Below are 24,146 nucleotides of genomic sequence, written 5' to 3'. Positions count from 1 at the left end.
TGGGTGGGTACAAGCTTAGCTTCTGAGGCATGGCTGACTCCCAAGGTGTTGTGGGTAGCGGTAGCGGTGTGTGCTCCAGCTTTTCCTATTGAGCCACCTGCCTTTTTATGTTCAGGCTGACGCCCCTTCAAATTGAGCTATACAAGAGATTTCTGAGACAGGCTAAGCCTGAAGAAGAATTGCGTGAAGGCAAGATGAGCGTGTCCTCCCTGTCTTCTATCACCTCTCTGAAGAAGCTATGTAACCGTGAGTGCACCCGTGCCCGCTATCTCCTGTGAGAGTCAACAAGAGAGGAAGTTCCCATGGATAGGCTGGTGACCTTTACCACAATCTCTAGAGACCTCCTAGAGGTCACATGTGGACTCTTCGCTGTCAGCTATTCCTTTGGAAACTTTACATTGTCTTCTGCCCAGTCTGTGCTTGATGCTTGAGATGTGCTGGACTGGGTATGTGAGTGCTGCGTGCACACATCCTCTTGTACAACATGAGGCAGAACGAAGTGAATGATGCTGTCCATCCAGGCTTCCAGATGATACTGGCTGCACCCTGTGGGACTTGGGAAGTAGACCCCACTAAGTCTAGTGTGAATCCTTAAATCAGTGCCAGATCTCTAGACGGTGAGCCCTGAAGTGGAAGGTTCAGAAAAGCAAAGTCACTAGCCTTTAGGTATGGTTTTGTTTGGCTGATGATTTTTTTCAGATCCAGCTCTAATCTATGACAAGTGTGTGGCAGAGGAGGATGGCTTTGAGGGCACTTTGGATATCTTCCCACCTGGCTACAGCTCTAAAGCTGTAGAGCCACAGCTGTCAGGTAAGCCCTCCCTGTCAGTGGAGGAGGAACTGTAGGAGAACAGTAGGAAATTACCTGTGTGTTGAAGTTATCCTGTCTGAAAGCAGGGTATCAAGTATGACAGTTCCGGGGCACTGGGATGACCAATTGTGAGGACTGACAGTAGTTACTCTTCCCAGGCAAGATGCTGGTCCTTGATTACATTCTGGCCATGACTCGAAGCCGCAGCAGTGACAAAGTCGTGCTGGTGTCTAATTATACTCAGACATTGGATCTCTTTGAGAAGCTGTGCCGCGCTCGAAGGTAGGGAAGAGTCGTGTCAGGCTAGCGAAGGGATTTGTCTCCCTCACTGCCACTCTAGGAAGACTAGGGTGTCTGATGATTGGAAGCGGCTGTATGAAGCACTGTCCTGAGGAGTTCTCTTTCCTTGTGGCTGTGATGGCAGTACTCCATTTCTACACAGGCTAATATCCTGGTCCTTCAAGTCTCCCCACAGATCAGAATTCCTGCCCTTCTCTGTCCTCTTTGGGAAGCCTCAGGCTATGCCTGAGCAGCTTCAAGCAAGGTTAATCTTTCTTGGTAGCCATAGCTCCAAGGGATCCATCGTTCTTGGGTCTTATCTTTGGATCTCTCTCCAGGTACTTGTATGTTCGCCTGGATGGCACAATGTCTATTAAGAAGCGAGCCAAGGTTGTGGAGCGCTTCAATACTCCATCGGTAAGTACACCAGTGTAGTAACATAAGCATCAAGTGTTGGCACAGAAGCCGTAAGGGGACTGTATTTCATTGTTTTATGTTCTAGTGGGTGAGATAAGATGAAGCTGATCAGTGACTGGATTAGAAACTGACTTTGTGGGTTAGGAAATTGAATTGTAAGGTAGATCAACTTGTGGTCCTCAGTGTGAGTACAGAGTAGGAGACATGTTGGCTGAGCTGAGAAGGATCCTAGTTTAGGTCCAAGTGTGTTCACCCCACCTCCCTCCTTTCTTGTTTCTTTTCTTCCCAGAGCCCTGATTTTGTCTTCATGCTTAGCAGCAAAGCTGGGGGCTGTGGTCTTAATCTCATTGGTGCGAACCGGCTGGTCATGTTTGATCCTGACTGGAACCCAGCCAATGATGAACAAGCTATGGCCCGAGTCTGGCGTGATGGCCAAAAGAAGACCTGCTATATTTACCGACTGCTCTCTGTAAGGATGGTGATGGTAATCAGAGTAGGGGTGGGCCACGAAACAAGAGCATCTTAGCTGTTTCTCAGTGTTTGACTCTTAGTCCTTCTGCCTTTATCTGGCTACACTATGTACCTAACCCTGAGTCCTTTATTCTTCCATTCTCCTTCGTCCCTTCTCTTTTCTCTCTGCCTTTCTTCCAGATGCTTCTTGCTATGGATGGTTGTACTGTACATACTTTTCTTAGGGCACCATTTTCTTTCATACTTTTGTATTCTCAGACTCCTTGTCCGATTAGTCCAAGAAGGGGTAAATAATGTTCTCAAATATCCACTACAGATCATGCATACTGTTGTCTTTAGCTCACTGATGACTTTGGACATTTCTTTCCCAAATCTAGTGGCTGTGCTGTGAGGACCATGCAGTTTTCCTATCTGTTCATCTCAGTTCTTCCTCATCTGTTTACTTTTAGGGCCATACCATCCTTTTCTTTTTTCTTTTTCTTTTCTTTCTTTTGGTCAGCTCAAGAGGAATCTATTTTCTGGACTTTTTTCCAACTCTTCTAACATTCCTTTTATGGGACCTTCGGTACCATGTACAGATTCCTGTCACTGTATACAGTCTGTTTATAGACTGTACATTGAAGTGCTCTGTGCTCTGTGACCTCAAGGATATAGGGATTATATTTCATTCTTTCTTGCATCTTATTACTAGGATATGACCTGATTTAAAATATTCAAAGGATATTGAATAAGAGGCTTGGCACAGATAACCTGTTTACCCTAAGTGGACTTGGCCAGACCCTGACACTGTCTACTGGTGCAGAAAATACCCTGGATGAGAAAGAAGTACAATCAGTACCTTAGAAGAACCAGGAAAATGGATCTTAGCTGAGACAGATATTAGCACAGGGTTTGGGTTTTGTTTGTTTGTTTTGTTTTGTTTTTTTGGTTTTTAGAGACAGGGTTTCTCTGTGTAGCCTTGGTTGGCCTCAAACTCACAGCCATCCACCTGCCTCTGCCTCCCGAGTACTGGAATTAAAGGCAAGGAAGGATTTGTGCTTTTCATTGATTGCCCTTTCTCAAGATGTCTTCAATCCTGGGTTTTCCTGCTCCCTCGGTTTATCTGCAGGGATGGCTGAGCCCTACATTTCATCCCATTCCTAGGCAGGAACAATTGAGGAGAAGATCTTTCAGCGACAAAGCCACAAAAAGGCGCTGAGCAGCTGTGTGGTAGATGAGGAGCAGGATGTAGAACGGCACTTTTCTCTTGGTGAGCTGAAAGAGCTATTTACCCTGGATGAAGCCAGCCTGAGTGACACACATGACAGGTATGTGGAATGCCCTTGTCATAATCTCTGAGCTACCTGAACAGCACAGAACTAAGATCTGTAGTAACTAAAACTCTGTCCTCTGACCTTAGGCTACATTGCCGCCGTTGTGTAAACAGCCGCCAGGTCAGGCCACCCCCTGATGGCTCTGACTGCACTTCAGACCTGGCTCAGTGGAACCACAGCACAGATAAACGGGGGCTCCAGGATGAGGTACTCCAGGCTGCCTGGGATGCGTCATCGGCAGCCATTTCCTTCGTCTTCCACCAGCGTTCTCATGAGGAGCAGCGGGGCCTCCACTGATGCCCAGCTGGTCTGGATGTATTAGTCAGGGGAAGGATACAGGGAAAGGGTTTCTCTGCCTCCCTCATGAGGCTCTGCTCAGTTGTGTTCTCTGGGAGAAAATCATCACAAAGGGCTGCATGATGTTTGCCCAAATTTTTATTTTATAAGAAAAACTTTTGGTTAAAAAAAAAAAAAAAGAAAGGAATAAAGGCATGAAAGGGACTGAGGCCTGGGAACAGACTGGTCAGCCCAAGATGGACGAGGCCTGGTAGTGGGCATTCCTACACCTGGCTAAAGCCTGGGTGCCTGCTACAGGAATGAAGCAGGTAACCCCAGAGCAGGGGGAGGGGGCTTTCCTCAGTGAAGATAATGGCCTATAACCTCCTGGCCTGGGGTTCTAGGGTACTGAGTAAGTGGCCCAAAGCCTCTGAACTCAGTTGTGGGAATGCCTTTGTTGGACCTCATCAAGGCCTCCAGGACCTCAGTGCAAGGGAAGACGAAAAGAAAAGAAAAATAGACAAAGTGGCAGAAGAAGAATGACAGAATCAGTGGTTGGGGATTCTGGGCAGCCCATGCCTCAGCCCCTGCAAGCTGATGGTACTGAGGATAGGCCTGTGAGGTACGGACCCCATCACATGGTGCTGACATAATCTGCAAAGGCCTGGGATGAGTCCCATGAGTCGCTAACCACATGGCAGGTAGCCCGGAGCCGTCGGATTGCTTCCCTTGCTGTGACTGCATCCTGGTCCAGCCAGTTCTGGAAGAGGCGCAGGTGACCAAAGGCTCCACGGCCCCAGCGCTCCAGCCGCTTGGCGAACTCCAGAAGCCCATCCGGCTTGATGCAGTTGGAACTGGAGGGGATTAGATGAATTACATATCCAGGAGCAGCCAGGCCTTTTGTCTGTCCCGTGCCTCCCAACCCCAGCTAGCATACCTGATATCCAGCTGACAGAGAGAAGAGGAAGAATCCTCTGAGAAAACATCTGCTAGGGCCAACAGGCCAGCATTCCCTGGAGAGAGAGGGGGGGATACTCAGTACTTTTATCCAAGAACAGGGAAACAAGGGCATCCTGTCCCAGATCCAGCTTGCGAGAACCCTAGGCCTAACAGTTCTTAAGACCCAGTATGCAAATACCTACATTGCAACCACAGCCTTCTCAGGGGAGAGGTCAAGACCTTTACTCGAAAGTTTGTGGGTCAAAGGCCTGGTTCCTTCCTCCCTCCCCTCCCTCTCCAGGGTATGGTGCCCACCCAGGCGGTTCCCTGGTAGTCGAAGGCCTTTCAGTGTAGAGTTGCCCTTCATAGCAGCAACCATCTCAGGAAGAAACTGGACTGGGCGCTTCTCAAACAGCCGGCAGAAGGAGAAGGTAATCTCTGTCAAGAGAAAGACTGTTCAGACGACTGAAGCAGGGCTGGTCCTGTCCCTCCCGCCCAGGTGGTCCTAGCAAGGTATGTGAACATTTTATACAGACTTGCAAAGAAAAAAATAATCTGTAATGTCCCAAGCAATGTTGGGACTCAATTCCAATAAGATATTGAGCCTAAATGTTTGTTGGGAGGAGCATCTCTGCATGGAGACTTCTTTTATCCATTTCCTTTCCTTTTTAGTCACTGATCTCTTTGAAGGAGTAGAGATTAGTTACAGGTGAGTATCTGAAGGCCACTCTACCCAGGGTTCCACTACCATTTCTGCCAGCACCTTAAAAACAAAAGTGCGAGGCATGAAAAGTTGGTGGCCATGTTTGTAGCAGAGTTGACTCTGGGTCATATATAGCCTTTACAGTCAAGGAAGATGTAAGACCAGTGAAAGAACAGTGGTTTGGACACAGATAGTGGCAAAGCTACAATGGAGATACAGGATGTTCAGGTTCTGGATTAGGACCTTACCTTGGAGGGTCAGATTCTGTAGCAAAAAGAGCACCTCACTCTGACAGTCTGCAAGATTCATATCGTGGAAGCTCAGCCTCTTCAGGGATGGGTTGTATTCTGGATAGGAGACAGAAGCCATGTGCAGAGGGACTTAATTTTCCTAGGGAACAGTGCTAAGTCCCTGCCTGTCCTCCTTCACCATTCCTACCTTTGAGTGTTTGCAACACGAGCCCAAAATCCTGGGGAGAGGCAAAGGTGGCACTGTCCAGTGACAGCTGCTGCAGAGAACCTGAGGCCTTCAGAACAGAGCAAAGCAGTGGGGCCGGCTGGGCACCTCGTGGAAATCCCATCTCCAATTGCTCTAGGCAGTTCTCTGTATATGGTAGGAAGAGGAAAGTCCAATTAGCTGTCTCTGCTTCGCTTAAAAATACATGTTTTGGGCACAATGGTGCACGCCTTTAGTCTAGCACTCAGGAGGCAGAGACAGGTGGAGTTCAAAGCCAACATAGTCTGCAGAGTAAGTTCCAGACTGAGAAGGCTACACAGAGACACCCTTTCTCAAAAAAAAGTCATGTGTTTTCTATGTGTGGACATGTGTCTACCACAGTGCTCATGTGGAGGTTAAGAGAACAACTTTTCAAGAGTTAGTTCTACCATATGCATTCTGGGGATCATTTCAGGTCTGGTGGCAAGTGCCTTTCCATGCAAAGTCACTTAACGTCCCTCTATTTCCTGCAGTAGGGTTTCTTTTGTGCAGCCTTGGCTGTCCTGGACTTGCTTTGTAGACCAGGGTGGCCTTGAACTTACAGTGGTCCATCTGCCTCTGTGTCCAGAGTGCTGGGATTACAGGTGTGCGCCACCATGCCCAGCAGAGAATGGTTTGTTTAAGTACTTATCCTGCTCCTGCTATGGGTTGGGTATTATGCTAAGTTCTAGAAATGGACCATTAAATACAAAATATTTGTCTTTGCATTCAGCGATAAGACACAAGCAAAATAAGTGTATGCTGGGGCTTGGGTAGATGGTTTGCGGTTGTTTGCTTTGGAAATGTGAATGAACCTGAGCTTGGATCCCTAGAACCTAATATAAATGGCAGGCCACACCTCAGACTCCAGCACTGCAGAGGGGGAGTCAGGTAGATCTCAGGGTTCACTGACTGCCATTCTAGCCAAAGCTGTGAGCCCAGTGAGAGGCGCATGTAATGGGGTGGGAGGGAATGATGGAGGGATGGAAATATAGCTCAGTGGTCGGGTGTTTGCCTAGCATGTGTGAAGTTTAATTCTCCAAACTACAAACAAAAGCCCTTTGGGTCTGTGATGATTCAGAAGGTAAAAGTGATTGCTGTACAAATCTAGGTTTAGTTTCTGCATTCTACATGGGAGGACAGAACTGACACCCCAAGGTCCCCTCATTTGCACAGTGATACACACACACACACATGCCTACACACAACAAAATTCTTAAGGGATAGAGGAAGACAGTGTCAACCTGTGGCCTGCAAACCCATACACACCAAATGCCTAGCAGTGCAAGAGGAGCCAGAATATGATAAGAGAAACCAAGCAGGACCACCGCATCTAGTTTAAGAATTGTCAGCTTAGCTAGGTGTGGTGGTGCTCAACTTTAATCCCAGCACTCGGGAGGCAGAGGCAGGCAGATCACTGTGAGTTAAAGGCCAGCCTGGTCTACAAAGTGAGTCCAGGACAGCCAAGGTTACATAGGGAAACCCTGTCTCAAAAAATAACAACAGCAGCAAAAAAGAATTGTCAGCTTAGATCCCCTTTTTGGAGACTGTTGTCCCAGTCACGCTCACTGCAGTCTAGGGATTCATTTTAAAGAATGGCAGCTATGCTGTGAGTGGTGGCACTTACCTTTAATCCCAGCACTCGACAAGCAGAGGCAGGTGGATCATTGTGAGTTCAAGGCCAACCTGGTCTACAAAGTGAGTCTAGAACTGCCAAGGCTACACAGAGAAACCTTGTCTTGAGAAACAGCAACAAAAAATTATTTTTTAAAAAAAGGGATTAAAAAAACAAGGCAGCTAGTAAGGAGAAACATAATAGGACAGTAGGGTTGACTGGAACTGGATCTACAGTTGAAGTTCCCTCTACACACCCAAAAACTGTTGGAGCTATATATGTGTACATCACTGCTTCACCTGGTATTTCCTCATCCCCAATTATGTGGCTAGGGGGCCCAGCATTCTCTGGTACAGTAGGGTTGTCCCTCTGGCTTGGGTGGTCAACACGAATAGACAGGACCCGCAGCAAGGGCAAGGCTCGCACGATGGCACGAGTTAATTCCAGGATGGGCAGTGGTGAAAATAGGTCACTGAGATGCAGAGCACGGAGGCGGCATCCAGCCTGGGCTGACAGGGCCCGCAGGCTGTCCAGTAGGCGGAAGATATTAGAGCCCAGGCCTATGGGAAAAGAGAGATTAAGTTATAAATGTGGGAAATTTAAGCAGAAGCAATATTCAGTGAAAACTAAATATATGTATTAATTACTACCAGGTCTTGAGCTTTGGATCAGATGTAGTATTGTTAGTTTTGAGACAAGGCTTCAGACCTTAACACTTCTGCCTTTAAGTGTTTGTCTCATCCATTCTTGCCTTTTCCTTGGATAACCAGCAAATTGCTATCTGCTGTCCTGTACTCTGAAATCAAGGGAATCCCAAAATAAAATAGGATGTGGTCATGTCAGTAGTTCTACTGTAGACCCAGAGGGCTGCACAGGGATCTTGGTACAGTAGCTTCCTAAAGATGCAATTTTGCATAATCAGGTCCTATCTAGGAGACAGCAAGTCATGAGTGGGACAGTGGATTGGGTCTCAGAACACAGCTCTACAGAGTCAGGTATTGGTTCTAAAATTGTGGAAGGTCTGATCGTACAGGTCATGGAGTGCACTTGTGAACTGAGAAGTAATGATGATCCAACCCAGTGAACTATAGGTGGGAAAGGCAGGAAAAAAACCCTATAGACAATGTGTGCATCCAGGTCAGTGGCATAGCGTGTGCCTATGTATACAAGTCTGAGTTTGATGACAGAAAAGGAGAAAGGATGCACACTGAATAATGTAGCTTATAGGCTTCCCAATTCAGTTTTAAAGACTGTAAAGGAGATAAACTACAAGGGAGAAGAAATTGTTGGCAGGAAAAAACTTGACATTCAGAGGCCTGAGGACTGAACAACAGGTTCTAAGCTGGAATCCCTGGTGGTAAAGCAGGACTGAACATGAACAGAACAATCGTGTAAGATGAGGAGGTGTGGTGGGACAGGACTGTAGTCCCATGTGAGGGCGGGGGCAGGAAGACCACCGTGTGTCTCCTGTTTTTCCAAGCTAAATGTTGCCAGTGTTGGCCTTAGCTTGGTGTCTTCCTGTCTCCACTTCTGAGTACCACCATGCTCAGTCAGCCTGTAAATGGCTTTGAATGAACAAAACTGCCTGTTTAAAGTGCAAACAATGGATTGTATGAAAGAAGGACTGCTAAAATTAAGTCAGGTGTGGAGTAATGATAACCTGGATATAATAATAATGATAAATGATAAATGGATTTGGAAAATGTAAATGTAGGACCTAGTGACTAAATATATTGGAAGGGGCAGAATCTTGGTTTCTTTGGGTAACTGACTCGGTTGTGATGTCCTGGAGCACAGCTAGGTGAGTATGGAAATGAGCTGGAAGGGTAATAGTAGTCACAGGCTGAATAAATGGATCTGGATGTTCAGGGGAAAGACTGGGCTAGTGTCCTGGGCTGAGGGAAGGGGAACATTAGCATCAATGGCATTGAAGCTACAGGAATGGATACAGTTGTCTAGAAAAGGAGATAAAGTGGGAGAGTTTGGAGAAACTGATGATTAGGAAGGAAAACATTGAGGTAATTAGAAGTATTTCAGGAACAAATAGTTTTGAGTTTGGTTTTGTTTTGTTTTGTTTTGTTTTTTTCATTTTTTAAACAAGGTTTGTCTATGCCCTGAAACTTGCTTTGTAGATCAAGCTGGCCTGAAATTCACACAGATCTGTCTAACTCAGCCTCCCAGATTTGTATTAAGTGTGTGTACTACCACACTCACCTCAGGAATAAATAGTAAGTGTGAGATGAAGATGGAGACCTGCACGTGAAATCTAGTAGGAAGGACAGCCTGGATGGCCTACGCCCTTTGTGTACTGGTGAAGGTGTGTGGAGGTAGAGATGGCTTCTCTTGAAGAGAGAAGAGGGAGGAAATGGAATGTTGGTGGAGATCTGATGTAATGTTTGGGTGGTAAGAAAAGCAGTAGAAGGGAAATACAGTGATTCAGTAGAATGGATTTTGAAATCAAGGTATCTGGGCTTGGATATTAGCTCTACAGTTTGCTGAGCAGGGCTATCCTGGGAAGGCCACTTGCTATCTTAAGGTTGATGTTAAAGCATCTGAGAAGCAAGCCTCCCTAGAAAAGGAGGAAGTATAGATCTAGAGTATGGGGAAATAATTAGCTTCAGATAAGGTATCTTGTGAAGAAAAGGAAAATACCCCAGAAGTAGGCTAGTTAAAGGGATTCATATCTGACTTATGTATCTACTACGGAGAGTTTGGAACTGGCAGATTGGGAGTTGATGTTGCATATGCAGTAAAGGGTATTAGGAGTTTTTAGGTAGTTTGAGCCAGATTGTAAACTTTGTTGACAGTTTATGATAAGTGGATAAGGACAGAAGCCTGTCTTAGAGGTTGCTGTATTGTTTTTTGTTTGTTTTTAAAGCTTGGGCACTTACTTTGATGTGACTAGTGTGATACAAATCCAGAGGCCTGGCTGGGTCTGGACTATTTGTCTCTCTGACTTTTCAACCTCTCTAGAAGCCTTTCTTCCAATAGTAAAATGCAGATTGACTACAGACCTCATTTTCCTCTCCCAACATTAACAGTGTGTTTTGTGTGTGTGTGTGTGTGTGTGTGTGTGTGTGTGTGTGTGTGTGTGTGTGTGTAGCTTTTTCCATGAGACACAAAGGACCACATCTCTACCCCCTGATCATACTTCCCACTCTGAATTAGGCACAGTGCTTCTGAGATTCAAGCCCAGCCCAGTTCTTCAGTGCTCACCATTGTAGGACAGTGTAAGGCTCTCCAGTGATACCCAAGAGCTCAGCAGGTGGCACAGTGTCAGAGCTGCCTCTGTGGAGAGAGGAACTGTGAACAGCTCCAAGGTGGAAATGCTGCGGAATCGCTGGGATGCCTCCAGTGCTGGGAGTCCCAAACAGCTGGGATCTGATCCATCCAGAGCTCCACAAGCTACTTCACCAATCTCCATTTCTTCACCATCTTCCTTCTCACCAGCCACAATAAAAACAAAGTCATATAGGTCTTCAGACTCCGCACCAGACCCCTGACGGGTGCGGGCGCCCTTTTTCCCTGCGGCTCGTTTGAAACGCTTTAAGGGCTTAGGCTGTGAGGCTGAGCTAGCTGGAGCCCTTTTGGATGATGTAGAAGAGGAGGCAGAGGAGGTGGCAGCTGGAGCAGAAGGTGGCTGCTTGGTGCCAGAAGCCTCGTAAGAGGTGGCTGGAGGGTACAGCTCCCTCTTAGAGTCTATCCCGCCTATTGTCAGGCTCTCTTGTGTGCTGCGGCGTGTTACACGAGTGGTAGGTACAGCCCTGGGCATCTGCTTGACTTCACTCTTCCTCCGGGTAGCCATCAGCGCCGCAGCACACCGCTCTGCTGCATCCCGACGAGGCCTACGTGAGCCTAGCAATAAGGACCCTTCATCTCGGGATGGGGCCCGGCCCCGGGAGGCTTCACCACAGAGGCGGCAGGGCAAGCTACCAGGACCTGGCTGCCAAAAGCCAGCACTCATGGTGAGGATAAGGATGAAAAGTGCTGACTCAGGCACAGGCCAAGAGTACAGTGACACTTGGCTAACAGCCCCATGGTGAATAAGCTGATGTAACAGCTGTCTGAGTGACTGCTGAGCAGCTACATCAGAAAATAGCAGGTGGCGGAACTTGAGCGTATGCAGAGAACTGGCCAGGGTCTCTAGAACCCTGCGGTTGGGTTCAGCCACTAGCTCAGTTGCTCCCTGCAGCATATTGCAGATGGTTAGCTGTCGGACGTGTCGAGAGCTGTGGAGGAGAGGTGAGAAGCGCTGATCGCAAAGACGTTTATCAGAAGACACGTCAATGGTTCCACGTAGAACATGGGAAAAAAAGGCCTCCATAAACTTGGCTCGCCAACAAGTCACACTCTAAAAAAACAAGACGCCAGATAAGTGTCAAGTGCCCAGAGTTACTGCTGAGAGCTCACTGAGTTAGGCATCAAACTAAGTAAGTTACACTAATTCATGTAGTTTTCCCACCTTTGAGGTATGCATTACTGGCAGCCCCATTTAAAAAGTAAGGGACACAAACAGATGAAGGAACATATTCTACTTCTGTAGGGTAAATGCATCATGCTCCCTGTCTGACAAGTGGTGCCTGTATACATAGGTATATAGAGGTCAGAGGTGGTCCTCCAGCATTGATCTTTAGGTGCTGGATACCTTTATTCTGCCTGCATGTGTGCCTGTCTGTCATAAGAAGGCACCAGATCTCATAGATGGTTGTGAGCCACCATGTGGTTGCTGGGAATTGAACTCAGGACCTCTGGAAGATCAGTCAGTGCTCTTAACCTCTGAGCCATCTCTGCAGCCCTACCTTTGTCTTGGTAAGACTGAGAAGATGCTCTTACTGGGTTGAGGCTTGCCAAATACTTTAGACTACCAGGCCATCAAGCTCGAGGGATCTGTTCTCCCCCAGTGCTATGTTAAGTGAGCACCACTCTATGAGTCCTAGGTCAGCCAGGGCTACACAGAAAACCTGTGCAAGTGCACCAAAGGAGCTGGATGTGGTTGTGAGTGGGTTTAGCAGAAGTTATCACTGACTACTGTATAGGTAAGGTGGTAATCACAACTTGTACCCAAGAAATCTGGTTCTGAGGAACAGTCTTTGTATGTGTGTCCACATGTCTGTGTGTCCCTGTGGCTGCCAAACGGTTGTATTATGTGTCTTTGACACTTTCTGTTTAAGGTAGGGTTAGAGCTAATTGGTTAGTTTAGCCATCTTAATTTGGGAATTCTGTTTCTGGGTTTGGATTATAGGCAGGTGTCATGCCCAACCCAGGATTTGCCCTGTCTTGGAAAAACTGAAGGTAACAAATTTTTTCTTTGTCTTAGTTTTCTATCTTCTCTCTTGACAGGGTATCTCTGTCCTTGGCTGTCCTAGATCTAGCTCTGGAGACCAGGCTGGCCTCAAACTCAAAGAGATCTGCCTGCCTCTGCCTCCGAGTGCTGGGAATCAAGTTATGTACCACTGCTACACACAAAATATTTGGTACAAATCAGAATTTCTTGTACAGTTCTCTTCTGCTACCACCCCAAAATGCATGTCAGCTTCCCTGACTTGATGATTCTATATGTGACATTTTTAGTTTTTGGTTTTTGGAGACAAGGCTTCTCTGTCCTGGACTCACTTTGTGGACCAGGCTGGCCTCGAACTCACAGAGATCACCTGCATCTTCCTCCAAAGGGCTGGGATTACAGGCATGCACCACCACACCTGGCTGAACATTTTTATTTTTAAAACTTCCCCTGGGGCTGGAGATAGAGCTCTGTCTGCTTTTCCCAGAGGTCCTGAGTTCAATTCCTAGAAACCACATGGTGGCTCACAACCATCTATAATGTGATCTGGTGCCCTCTTCTGATGTACACTGCACACATAATCTTTTTAAAAAACCAAACAAGCACTTGGGAGGCAGAGGCAGGTAGATCACTGAGTTCGAGGCCACCCTGGTCTACAAAGGGAGTCCAAGACTGCCAAGATAACACAGAGAAACCCTGTCTCTGAAACAAACAGCTCTTCTCACAAATGATTGTGAAGTTCACCAGAGATTAGGAAGGGCTACCTAATTCTGAAAGAAACCAACCCTTAGAGTTTGCTGCGGTATGTCTGTGTGTAGGTTCTGGAGCTCTTAACTCAGGTGGCCAGACATGTCAGGCAAATGGCTTTTTTCTTGGAAGTCCTGGAAAGTGTTTGTTTTGTAGACAGGGTCTCATGACTTTGTATTAATTCTATTGCTCAAACTACAGGTATATGCCACCACACCCAGGTCACAGCTCTACAATTTCTAGTTTAACATCTAGTCCCCATCCTCCCCAAATCTAGTAGAGTCGAATATAAGGGCAATCTAGCAATGACATCTGTTCTCTCACTGATCATGGGGAGGCTTCATTCAGCTGATTTGTCCCCTTTCTCCCTCACCACTCCATGTGCGTGCCCCGCCCCCCCAAAGCTGTGCCCTTGGTTGAAGAGAATGGTCTTCAGTCAAGAGTATACGAGTAGCTGTGCTCCCCTACTAGAGCGGCAAAGAAGCTTAAGGTCAGAGTATGATAGCTTCAGCGTAGGCCCAATTTTCATTTCTATGCCAGACGTCTTTCCTTCTCTGAGATGTAGATGCTATCACCTGCATCATGATGAAGATTATTACATGCATCAAATAAGAGTGGAACTAAAGATACTTTAAAAACTGTACCTGGCACAGCAGCTGATTATCAATCAGGATGTACACTACAACAAAAATCTCTTTTTTTTTTTTTTTTGAGGCAGGGTTTCTCTGTGTAGCCTTGGCTGTCCTGGACTCACTTTGTAGATCAAGCTGGCCTTGCCCTGAATTCACAGCGATCCACCTGCCTCTGCCTCCTGAGTGCTGGGATTAAAGGCATGTGCCACCATGCCAGGCCAAAAACATTTCTTTCTTTTAAAAATATAATTAATTAATTATGTATACAGTGCTCTGCCTGCATGTAACACCTGTAGGCCAGAAGAGGGCACCAGATTTCATTGTAGATGGTTGTGATCTATCCTGTGGTTGCTGGGAATTGAACTCAAGACCTTTAGAAGAGCAGGCAGTGGTCTTAACCTCTGAGTCATCTCTCCAGCCCCCAAAACATTTCTTTGTTGTTGTTTTTTTCAAGACAGGGTTTCTCTGCATAACAGCCTTGGCTATCCTGGACTCGCTTTGTAGACCAGGCTGGTGTCAAACTCAGAGATCCACCTGCCTCTGCATCCTGAGTGCTGGGATTAAAAGCGTGTGCCACCACACCCAGCCCCAAAACATTTCTTAACCTACCTACTCTTCTCAATCTTCTCTACCAGAGGGGTGCTCTCAATTCAAATCAGGAGGTATGCAAAAGTCAGGCTTTTAGCTGGGCATAGTGGCTCATGCCTTAAATCCCAGCACTCAGGAAGCAGAGGCAGGCGATCTCTGGGTTCCAGGCCAACCTGGTCTACAAAGCAAGTCCAAGTCAGCCAAGGTGACACAGAGAAACCCTGTCTCGAAAAACCAAAAAACAAAACAAAACAAAAGCTGGTCTTTTGTTTCTGCTGTGGTAGTATTTAGGTGTACTTTCATACTTAAGTCAGTCTACATGTGTTGGTTACCTACCAGACACTGGAAATATTTTGAATCCTGTAGGGTCCACATAACACTTCTCCCCACACACTTGTTGACCCACATAGTTTAAAAAAAAAGATTTATTATTATGTATACATTGCTCTGCCCACATATACACCTGCGTGCCAGAAGAGGGCATCCGATCCCATTATAGATGGTTTTGAGCCACCATGTGTTGCTGGGAATTGAACTCAGGACCTCTGGAAGAATAGTCAGTGCTCTTAACCTCTGAGCCATCTCTCTAGCTGTATACTTTAATCTTGCCTCAATTCTGCTCCAGCATGCAGATAGCTTAACCCAAACAGTCCTGGAAATTGTTTGCAAGCTGAGCATGGAGGTGGCATATGGCAGACAGGCAAATCTGAGCTGCAGACTAGCCAGAGGTATATAATGAGACCTCGTTCCGAACAACTTCAATAAATCTTCAACTTTACAGGGAAGTTATGGCTATGAAGAATCTGGACACGATTGTGACCCAAGCTATTGTGGCTGTTTCTGCGTAAGAGGGATAATAGGCATGCAGGTGAAACTAAAGGCTGGCTGTTTCTAACCCTGCTGATAAAGGCGCAGTATCTTAAATATGGTAGTTGCACAAGCAGCATGGCACAATTAATAGAAACAAGTACTCCATATCCAAATTGCTTCAAGCCGAATATCTCATGTACTCAGGATAACCTTTGGGAAGACCTTCTAGTTTATCTGTAACAACTGTACTAGCAGTCATTGTAGAGGCTGAATATATAAATAGATATAATATATAAAATTATAATAGCCCAGTGGTTTCTCATGAATTCTTATACAAGTAGAAGTTACTTTTCCATTGTTATTTTTAGAATATGTGCAAAAAAACATCGATGCTGAAAACGTACCTGAGAAGTTTAGCCTAAGTAACTCATTTCGTGGACTACAGCACAATGCAAACTGAATTCAACACCCTTTTGCATGGGGGTAGTGGAAATGACTCACTGCTAATGAGATGACATTTGCCTACCTTGGCCTGTCCTCCATAAGCTATCAGGCACTGATAGAGGTGAAAAAATGTGTATAAATGCAGGAGGGCTAAATACTTCCACTAGCATCAGTAGAGGTTCATAGATATTGTCCATTTTTATTCTGTGTGCAGCTTTTGTTTTACAGTTTGTTGGGAAGGGGTTTGTAGTTTTGTTGCCACAGCTGGCCTCAAGATCACTAGTCGTGATTGGTTTTGAATTCCTTACCCTCCTACCTCTACTTTTTCACGTGTCGGCATTCCAGGTTTGCTGCCACTACCACCTCCACTTCCCCTGCCTCTTTACCTAAAAAGGGTCTGCGTTTATGTATGCTTCTTAATGTATGGGTGTTTTGTCTACACTTAAGTCTGCGCAGTGACTGAGGGAGTAAGAAGAGGTTCCTGGATCCCTGGGCTAAAGTTACAGTTGGAAGATACCATGAGCATGCTAGAAACTAAAGCTGGCTCTTCCGGAAGAGTGCCAGTACTTTCAACTACTGAGGCATCTCTCCACCCCTCAAAGTGGCTTTCTGACCCTGTGTGACTTCACTTTCACAATGATTTTTTTGCTCAACAAGGAAAGCACACCTGATCCTGTCATGAACACATTTAGGACACTTGGGAACAACCATTAGCATCAACCCTTTATAGTCAGTCTGGGAACAGACCAGCTCCCCAACTTTCTTAGTATAAAGTAAACCACCCTTGGGTGGGTAGGTGGGTGGATGGATGGATGAATACTGTGACAGTTTGTTTCAACCAATAAAACAATTAAGGCACAAGTTTGAGGCATGTGATCCTAAGAATGACTTTTTTTTTTTTTTTTTTTGGCTTTTCGAGGCAGGGTTTCTCTGTGTAGCCTTGGCCATCCTGAACTCACTTTGTAGACCAGGCTGGCCTCGAACTCACAGCGATCTGCCTGCCTCTGCCTCCCGAGTGCTGGGATTAAAGATGTGTGCCACCACGCCCGGTTAAGAATGACATTTTTTAACAAAAGAAAAAAAAAAGCTTTACTAAACATGAGGCAAAAATGTTACTTTCCTACATATTATGTCATTGAATGTTTTTCCTTCACTGGCGTTTCTGAAGTCAGGGTCTCAGTCCTACATAGTAAAGGCTGGCTTTGGTACGTAGCTAAGGATAATCTTGAACTTCTGATCCTCCTATCTCCAAAGTCCAAGTGCTGAACTTACAGTTCTGTGTACGACCACATATGGCTTTATACAGTGCTGGAGATGGAACCCAGAGCTTGGAACACGCCAGGCAAGTACTCCAGCAACTACACTATACCCGCATCCCTACTGGCACTTTTTGTAGTTCTATAGTGTGTTCAATTCTTTCCTCATTTTATTTTATTGAGAGGTTTATGGTTTTCTTATTGTCTATATGTTAATTTTTTTGTTTGTGTGTGTGTGAACATGGAGGCCAGAAGTAGGCATCAGATCCTGTGGACCTGAAGTTACAGGCAAGCAACCAGTCAGCGCTGGAAACAGAACTTGGGTTCCTGGAAGAGCAGCAAGTATTTTTATCTGCTGAACCATCTCCAGCTCTTATATTTTTACTTTGCAAATAGTGTTTCAAATGTTGCCTTCCAGTTGATCATTAGATAGTAATTAAAAATAAAAGTAACTAGACTTGGTGGCACATGCCTGTAATCCCAGGACCCAGGGAGGCAGAGGCAGGTGAATCATTGTGAGTTTGAGGCCAGCCTGATCTACAAAGTGAGTCCGGGACAGCCAAGGCTACACAGAGGGGAGGGGGGAAAAGTGCTCCAGTGATTTTGATCTGAACTAGTGAACAGAATTTTGGGGCAAAAGGAGTCCCATTAGAGACCCTGTCCAACCCATCTCACAATTCTGAGTTCCCTATAAGCCCTAAATATCCTTATGTGAAATTGTTACCCAGACTGTTTGAATTCTTAATAACAAGGTGTTTATTACTCCTGAAGTTAATTTGCTATATCACCTTTAAGATTAGCAAAATGTATTCTCTTTTAGATTCAAGTTTGCTTGTAGCTTGTCTTTCTTTCCTTTTTTTGGTTTTTGAGATGGTTTCTCTGTGTAGCGCTGGCTGTCCTAGACTCACTTTGTAGACCAGGCTAGCTTTGAACTCAGAGATCTCCCTGCCTCTGCCTCTGCCTCTTGAGCTTAAAGGTGTGCGCCACGATAGCTGTTTCTTAAGTTGTCTCTTTTTTCAGAAATAACATCTCCTATTTCAAATGTGGCTCAACTGATGTGGCTCTGATGTTTTCTTCCCCATATTCTAAAGAAAGATGGCCTGACTACCCTAGAGCCAGGAGGACAGTCTTCTCCCTTGTCCTACACGTTCATCCTCATCTGGGTTCACACAGATCAGAGTACACAGTAAGTAGCTTCAATCATTGTTGACTAGTTATTAATCCTTTTTACTTTATGTTTGGGTGTTTTGCTTACGTTTGTATCTATGCACCATGTTTGCGCCTGGTACTCAATGAGGCAGGAAAAGGATGTTGTATTTCTTGGAAGTAGAGGTACTGACAGTTCTGCGATGCTTGTAGGTCCTGGGAACTGAACCTAGGTTCTCTGCAAAAGCAGCCAATTCTCTTGACTGATGAACCATCTCTCGCCAGACCCTTCTTTGTATATAGCTTCTCCTAAGCCAGATGAATGTTTTTGTACTTAGCAAAGATGAATTGGTTGCTCTGTTAAGTTTTTGCACCAGTTTTGTCAAAAACTCAAGGAATCCTGGGTCTGCATTCCTTTGTGATCATACCCTGTAATCATGGTGAACAGGTCAAGGCTAAATGTCGAATGAGCCGAATCCTTGTGACAACTCACCTGAGCTCACTCCCTGAACCTCAGCAGTTCCCAGTTTTTGTGTGCATGTTGTACTGGCTTTTACTATGCAGGATTAGTCTAGAGTTTTTCTGATACCTTAACTTACCTCCAAACTAGAAGGCCTTGTTTTCATCAGCTCATCCCAGAGTCGGCGCCAGATAGCCTGAGTGGAGAGACCTATAGGAAGAAATAGCAGCTGGCTGACTGCTGCCCACCATGAGGCCAGAGGACAGTACAGACAGCTGAGACCCTAAGGACAGATGGTCTGGGCTTATATATTAACATACTATTTTAAAGCTATATGACCATGGACAAGCTATTTAATTTTTGTTTCCCTATCTGTAAAATATCATTAATACGTCATTCGTAGGGCTGTTGAAAAAGGATTAAGTGAGTAAATGAATTTCTCTAGGTTAAGTACCTAGAACTGCTTGTCCCAAATATAACATGTTGGGCCGGGCATGGTGGCACACGCCTTTAATCCCAGCACTTGGGAGGCAGAGGCAGGCGGATCTCTGAGTTCGAGGCCAGCTTAGTCCTCAAAGTGAGTCTAGGACAGCCAAGGCTACACCGAGAAACCCTGTCTCAAAAAACCAAAACCAAAACCAACAACAAACCCAAAACAAATATAACATGTTAACTAAGCCAACAGTTCTTTATGGTAAAATAAAGAACTGATGTCCAAATGTTCTAGTTATAGCTTGGGTTTTATCAGAGCAACAGCAATGGTATACATGTGTTATAGGACATCCTAGGAAATAATATAAGAAAAGAGATGTGAATGTGCTGTTTATAAAAGATCTATTTTTTTTTCCATGTGGTTTTGCCTGATGTATACTGAATAGCACATGCCTGATACCCAAAGAGGCCAGAAGAGGATGCTGGATTGCTGGAGCTGGAGTTATATAGTTGTGAACTGCTATGTGGGTGCTGGGACCGGAACCCAGTTCTTTCCAAGAGCATCAAATGTTCTGAAACCACTGAGCCATCTCTCCAGCCTTATGTAGGTGCTTTTTTGTTGTTGTTTTTTTTTTTTGAGACCACCCGCTGGTCTAGAATTCACTCCATAGACCAGGCTGGCCTCAAGCTCATGCCTGTGCCTCTCAAATTAAAGGTGTGCACCACGACGGCCGACTAAGGTACTTTTCTGAAAAGCACAAAGTTCTAATTGGGTATCAGTTAACTGAAGAACATCAGGTAACTAAGAAAGAGTAGGAAAGATACTTACCTTTTTTGAGGGCAGTTTCCTCAATCCTCTCCAAGTAATATATATTGAGCAGAGGTAAGATGCTTTGAAGTATTGGGCCTGGGAGGGCTATAAAAACCAAGACAAAAAGTTTACTTTTTCCCTTCCAGGGTTCTAAACATTATCTGTCTTAAGGCAGTTGGCAATTCAGGGGAAAGGCGAGTTAAACAAACTGACCTGTTCATTGAGGCCAGTATACTTCTGCCCAAGAAGCATTGGGCTCTGAGTATACTCTGAGCTAGTAGCTTCCTATGAAAACTAAAGATAATTGTGTTCTTTAAATCCGTCATACCTTAAAAATAAAATCAGTCTTTCCCTGTATTCCAGAAATGGAGGCAAGAGAATGAGGAATTCAAGGCTAGCCCCAACTATGAAGCTTTGCTATCCATAGTCTTTTGAGTTGCCTTTACTTATTCTTCCCTCTTGGCCTCATAAAAAGTAGCACTAATCTTACAAAAAAGGAAAGATTAAGTTATTTGTCCAATACACAATGAATGGTATGAGTCAGAATTTGTCCAACACGAGATACAAAGTCCTATGGTTTATTATACCCCTCCTAGAACTAGAGAAGTTAGGGAGAACTGGTATTTGTTCTGTGTGAGTCAAAATCTTATTCCAGCATTTGGGAGGCTGAGGCAGAAGTACTGTTTCAAGTTCAAGCTGGCCTGAGCTACATACTGAGTATCAGGCCAGCCAGGGATCACACAGAAAACCCTGACTCAATAAAACAAAACATGGTGTGTGCATTGGGGATTGTATGAAGAGGGAGTAGATAGAAATGTCTACCTCATGACATTAAAGATCATGCTTGTAATTTGTTTAACACAATACCCGCCCATAGTAGGATCAGCAAATATTGGGTCTTATTATGTTCGTTCTGTCTGTTCTATTTAAGCTTAAGACCGTGTAGTATAGCAAAACTTCCATTCCTTGGTCTACTTTAAAAAAACATTTTATCTTTAAATTATGTGTCTGTGTGTCTACAGGAGGCATGTGAAGCTGAGCGCAGGTGCCTGTAGAGCTCAAAGGGTTGGATGCACTGGAACAGAGTTCCAGGCAGTTTTGCTCTGACATGGGTGCTAAGAACTGAACGGTCCTGTGTAAAAGGAGTACTTTCCCCAGCACCTCCGACTTTTAAAAGACAGGGTCTCACTCCTGGCTGCCCTGTATAACTTGAGGCAATCCTTCTGTCTCAGCTTCCTGAGAGCTGGGATTATAAGTGTTGAGTCAGCACACATAGCTCTTCCTCAGTGCATTTTTTCCTTTAGTTGAGGAATAACTGAACTTGAGATCCAAGAATCTAGTATACCTTTTTGTATCTATCAGGTACTCAGTGGTTTCCCCTGGACCTGCTGAATGAGCACTGATTCCCTGTGCTGTCCTACTAATGTGGCCTAGCATCTGAACCGACTGTTTTTTATTTGATCTCTGTCTATTCTCTGAGTCTTGCTCTTCCTGATGATAATTATTCTGTTCAACCTTTCAAAAGCTCTCCATTCAAAACAAAGTTCAAACCTCACGTCCTGGCATTTAGGGTCTCACATCGTGTTCTACTGAACTTTTCTCATTGTCCTCTTGAGAGATGTGCCACAACAGGTATATGAGGTCAAAGGACAACCTAGAAATTGACCTTAGGTTGAAAGGCTGGACAGCAAGTGTCTTACCTGCTCAGCCATCTCACTGGCCCATTGGTTTTTTTTTTTTTTGTTGTTGTTGTTCTTGGTGTGTGTGTGTGTGTGTTTCATTGCACTACACTACACTGAATTGCCTCTATTTACCTCCCCTCTCAGCAATTCTAGTCCTCCGAGTAGCCTTTTCTCACTGTCTTCTAGCTCACTTCCCTGTGACCTCCCTCTGAAATAGCACTGCTTGAGAGGTCTTTTCCTTGGCCCCTCTAAAAGCTCTTGCTGGGCGGCTATTTACTTGCTCTAGCCCACTAGAGGCTCTCCTGTCTCCTCTCAGCCAGGCTGGAGCTCAACCAAGAACAATGAGGTGGTGATAAGGACAGAAAGACATGCCCTCAGAGCTTCCCCTTTCTACCTCCCACTCTGCTCCCCTCTCAGCTCTTCTATCCTATCCAAACTCTACTGTCTGTCTTTATTCTTCTTTGCTTCCTTCTAGCTCAGACTTTTTAAAAAGATGCTTCCTCTTTGCAAGGTGTGGCCTCCACACCACTCAACTCCTAGCCAAGATAAGCATCTAAGACTCTCCAGGCAGATACAGGCTTCTGCATTCCCAGGACTTCTCTGAGGCCCTGCCCAGCCCAACTGAGGCCTTTCTCCCATTCACTTTGGGTCAGCCTGACCTTTTTCTGCTCAGCTGAGAACAGGGCCTCCACAATCTCCTCCGCTCACACAAGGCCTGAGGAGGACTTCTTACCCCTCGGCCCCCTCCCCCCACCTTTAGAAAGGCCCTTGGGCGTGCTCAGCAGTGGTGGCCCACTCCAACCACAAAAGGGCCTATCTGGCCACTCTGTAAGGCCTTAGAGAATATTCTGGAGCCGAAACCTTCAAACCCAAACCCACCTATGGTTTAGACAAACCCTTAACCTCTGTTCTTAACTGACCAGGGCCTTCCTTCTGGCAAAGATGTCACTACCACCATGGGGCCTCCTGGCGGAATATCCCCTGCACACCCCAAGGCCAGGAGCCTCCTCTAGTGTTCCCCCACCTTCCATTTGGCCTGACCTGTGATTTCATCCAACTTCAGCCTAACTCTCCACCACCACCCGCACCATTCTGTCAGGCCCTGGCCTCCCTTGTCTCTTTTGAAGCCAGGCCTGCCTCGGAGGGCCATAACTTTCTCTTTAGCTCCCTCCTCTCACTTTTCACATGGTGGGCCCCTTCCCCTTGTAACTTGGGGGGCCGCGGGCCCGCGGTACCCCCCTCCAGCAGGGCCTCCTTGAGACCATCTGGTCGAGGCGCTCCAGGCCGCTCGCTGGCCTTCGCTCAGTTCCGACCGCCTGGACGGGTCTCCAGCCCTTTGGCACCGGCTGCTCTCAGGCCCGAGGGCGCCGTTCCCTTCCCACCGGACCACGGCCTCTTCCCCACGACGGGTCTTATCCCATTCCGGCTCCTCGGGCGGCCAGGGATGCCCCGGCCCCGGCCCCGCCTGAGGCCTCCTCGGCCCCTTCCCGCTGGCCGCTCTTCCGAGCCTGTCCCCGCTCGCTGAACTTGTCCGGGCCACGTCCACTCACTTTCCACCCCTCTTCGCCGCCCCGGCCTTTCCCCGGGGCCTGCGGCGGTCCCCGCTCCGCGGGCGGGCCGGCAGCGCCCCGAGCAGCGAGGTCTGGGGCGTCGGTGCGCTCCCTTCAGCCCCTGGGCCGTCGGCAAGCAGGCCACGGCGCCCCCAGCCCTGCGGCTGCCCTCCAACCCCGCTCCCTCGCTCGGCGCCCCGCCGCCGCACCCCGCCCATCCGCTGGCCTGCGGGAGTCTGGCTCGCCGGGGTGCACCCCGCAGACGGCGGAGGCCTTGGGCCGTCGTCGGTGCAGGTGGCTCCAGGCCGGGCCTCCCTGCCGCGGGGTCGGGCCTGCCAATTTCGGCCCCCGCCCCGGGGCGGCCCGGCCGTCCCTGCCCGTCGGTTCGCCATCCGAGACTCCTCCGTCCCGTCCGGCCGCAGCCCAGTGTCAGTTCCCGGCCTGCCGCTCCGGCCCCTGTCGCTAGGGCCCTGCCAGCTGCGCCCCACGCCGGGCCTTCTGGCCTCGCCCCCCGCGCCCCCCAGGCAAGCCGTGGTTCGGGTCCCCCGGGCTGCCCCGGTGTCAGTCTTCACTCCGTCCAGCCCTGTCAGTCGCACGATTCATGCTCCGACTCCATAACCTGACTTCCAGTGCCCCGGGCCGGGCCTTGCCCCGGGCCTCTCGGCCTCGCCCCCCGCGCCCCCTAGCCGCTGGGCCGCCCCCGCTCGCTGCCGGAGGTAGCCCCTCACTCCGCCACTTACCCCACACCCCGCTCTCCAGAACCCCCATATGGGCGCTCACTGCCCGCCCGCACAGCTCGAACAGGGCGGGGGGAGCGCTGGGGCCCGAGGCCGAGCTCTTCGCTGGCGCCGCCTCCCGGGACGTGGCCTCCATGGTCGTTGCCGCCGCTACCTCACAGAACCAGCAACTCCGGGCGCGCCAGGCCTCGGGCGCCGCCATCTTGGGGAGGTGCGCGAGCCCGAGAGTGGCACGCGCAGGCCGCCATCTTGAAGAGGTCAGCTCTTAGGCCC

The 24,146-nt window shown here is 47.3% G+C and overlaps 2 protein-coding genes and 1 long non-coding RNA gene across 5 annotated transcripts in view; 2 read left to right on the top strand and 1 right to left on the bottom strand.

Moving 5' to 3' along the window:
- RAD54L (RAD54 like) overlaps positions 1 to 3,822 on the top strand; it is a 26,533-nt gene extending 22,711 nt beyond the window's left edge. For both annotated transcript variants that reach the window (XM_084786551.1, XM_084786552.1), the window contains 7 exons: positions 116 to 246; positions 700 to 810; positions 969 to 1,092; positions 1,428 to 1,506; positions 1,796 to 1,975; positions 3,121 to 3,284; positions 3,377 to 3,822. In XM_084786551.1, coding sequence (XP_084642677.1) covers positions 116 to 246; positions 700 to 810; positions 969 to 1,092; positions 1,428 to 1,506; positions 1,796 to 1,975; positions 3,121 to 3,284; positions 3,377 to 3,587 — 1,000 coding nt within the window. In that variant the 3' untranslated portion in view covers positions 3,588 to 3,822. The remainder of the gene's footprint in view (positions 1 to 115; positions 247 to 699; positions 811 to 968; positions 1,093 to 1,427; positions 1,507 to 1,795; positions 1,976 to 3,120; positions 3,285 to 3,376) is intronic.
- LRRC41 (leucine rich repeat containing 41) lies at positions 3,708 to 24,146 on the bottom strand. 2 transcript variants are annotated; one of them, XM_084786549.1, is made up of 10 exons: positions 23,877 to 24,146; positions 19,923 to 20,009; positions 18,801 to 18,871; positions 10,514 to 11,648; positions 7,597 to 7,857; positions 5,647 to 5,811; positions 5,457 to 5,555; positions 4,821 to 4,943; positions 4,504 to 4,579; positions 3,708 to 4,420 (listed from the first exon to the last, which is right to left on the bottom strand). In XM_084786549.1, exons 1-10 carry the CDS (start codon positions 24,073 to 24,075, stop codon positions 4,201 to 4,203), a joined length of 2,436 nt encoding a protein of 811 aa, XP_084642675.1. In that variant the 5' UTR covers positions 24,076 to 24,146; the 3' UTR covers positions 3,708 to 4,200. The 2 variants fall into 2 exon arrangements, with proteins under 2 accessions (XP_084642675.1, XP_084642676.1); XM_084786550.1 differs by lacking the exon at positions 23,877 to 24,146 and adding an exon at positions 20,118 to 22,708.
- LOC311600221 lies at positions 18,145 to 19,821 on the top strand. The gene is made up of 2 exons (XR_014780166.1): positions 18,145 to 18,241; positions 19,540 to 19,821. It is a non-coding gene; the product is annotated as an uncharacterized lncRNA (long non-coding RNA).

Source organism: Acomys minous (genome assembly GCF_964271855.1).
Source record: "Acomys minous genome assembly, chromosome: 6".
In the NCBI taxonomy this organism is placed as follows: Eukaryota; Metazoa; Chordata; class Mammalia; order Rodentia; family Muridae; genus Acomys; species Acomys minous.
The sequence above is the reverse complement of the archived record's forward strand: the minus strand, read 5'-3'. Positions and strand labels throughout refer to the sequence as shown.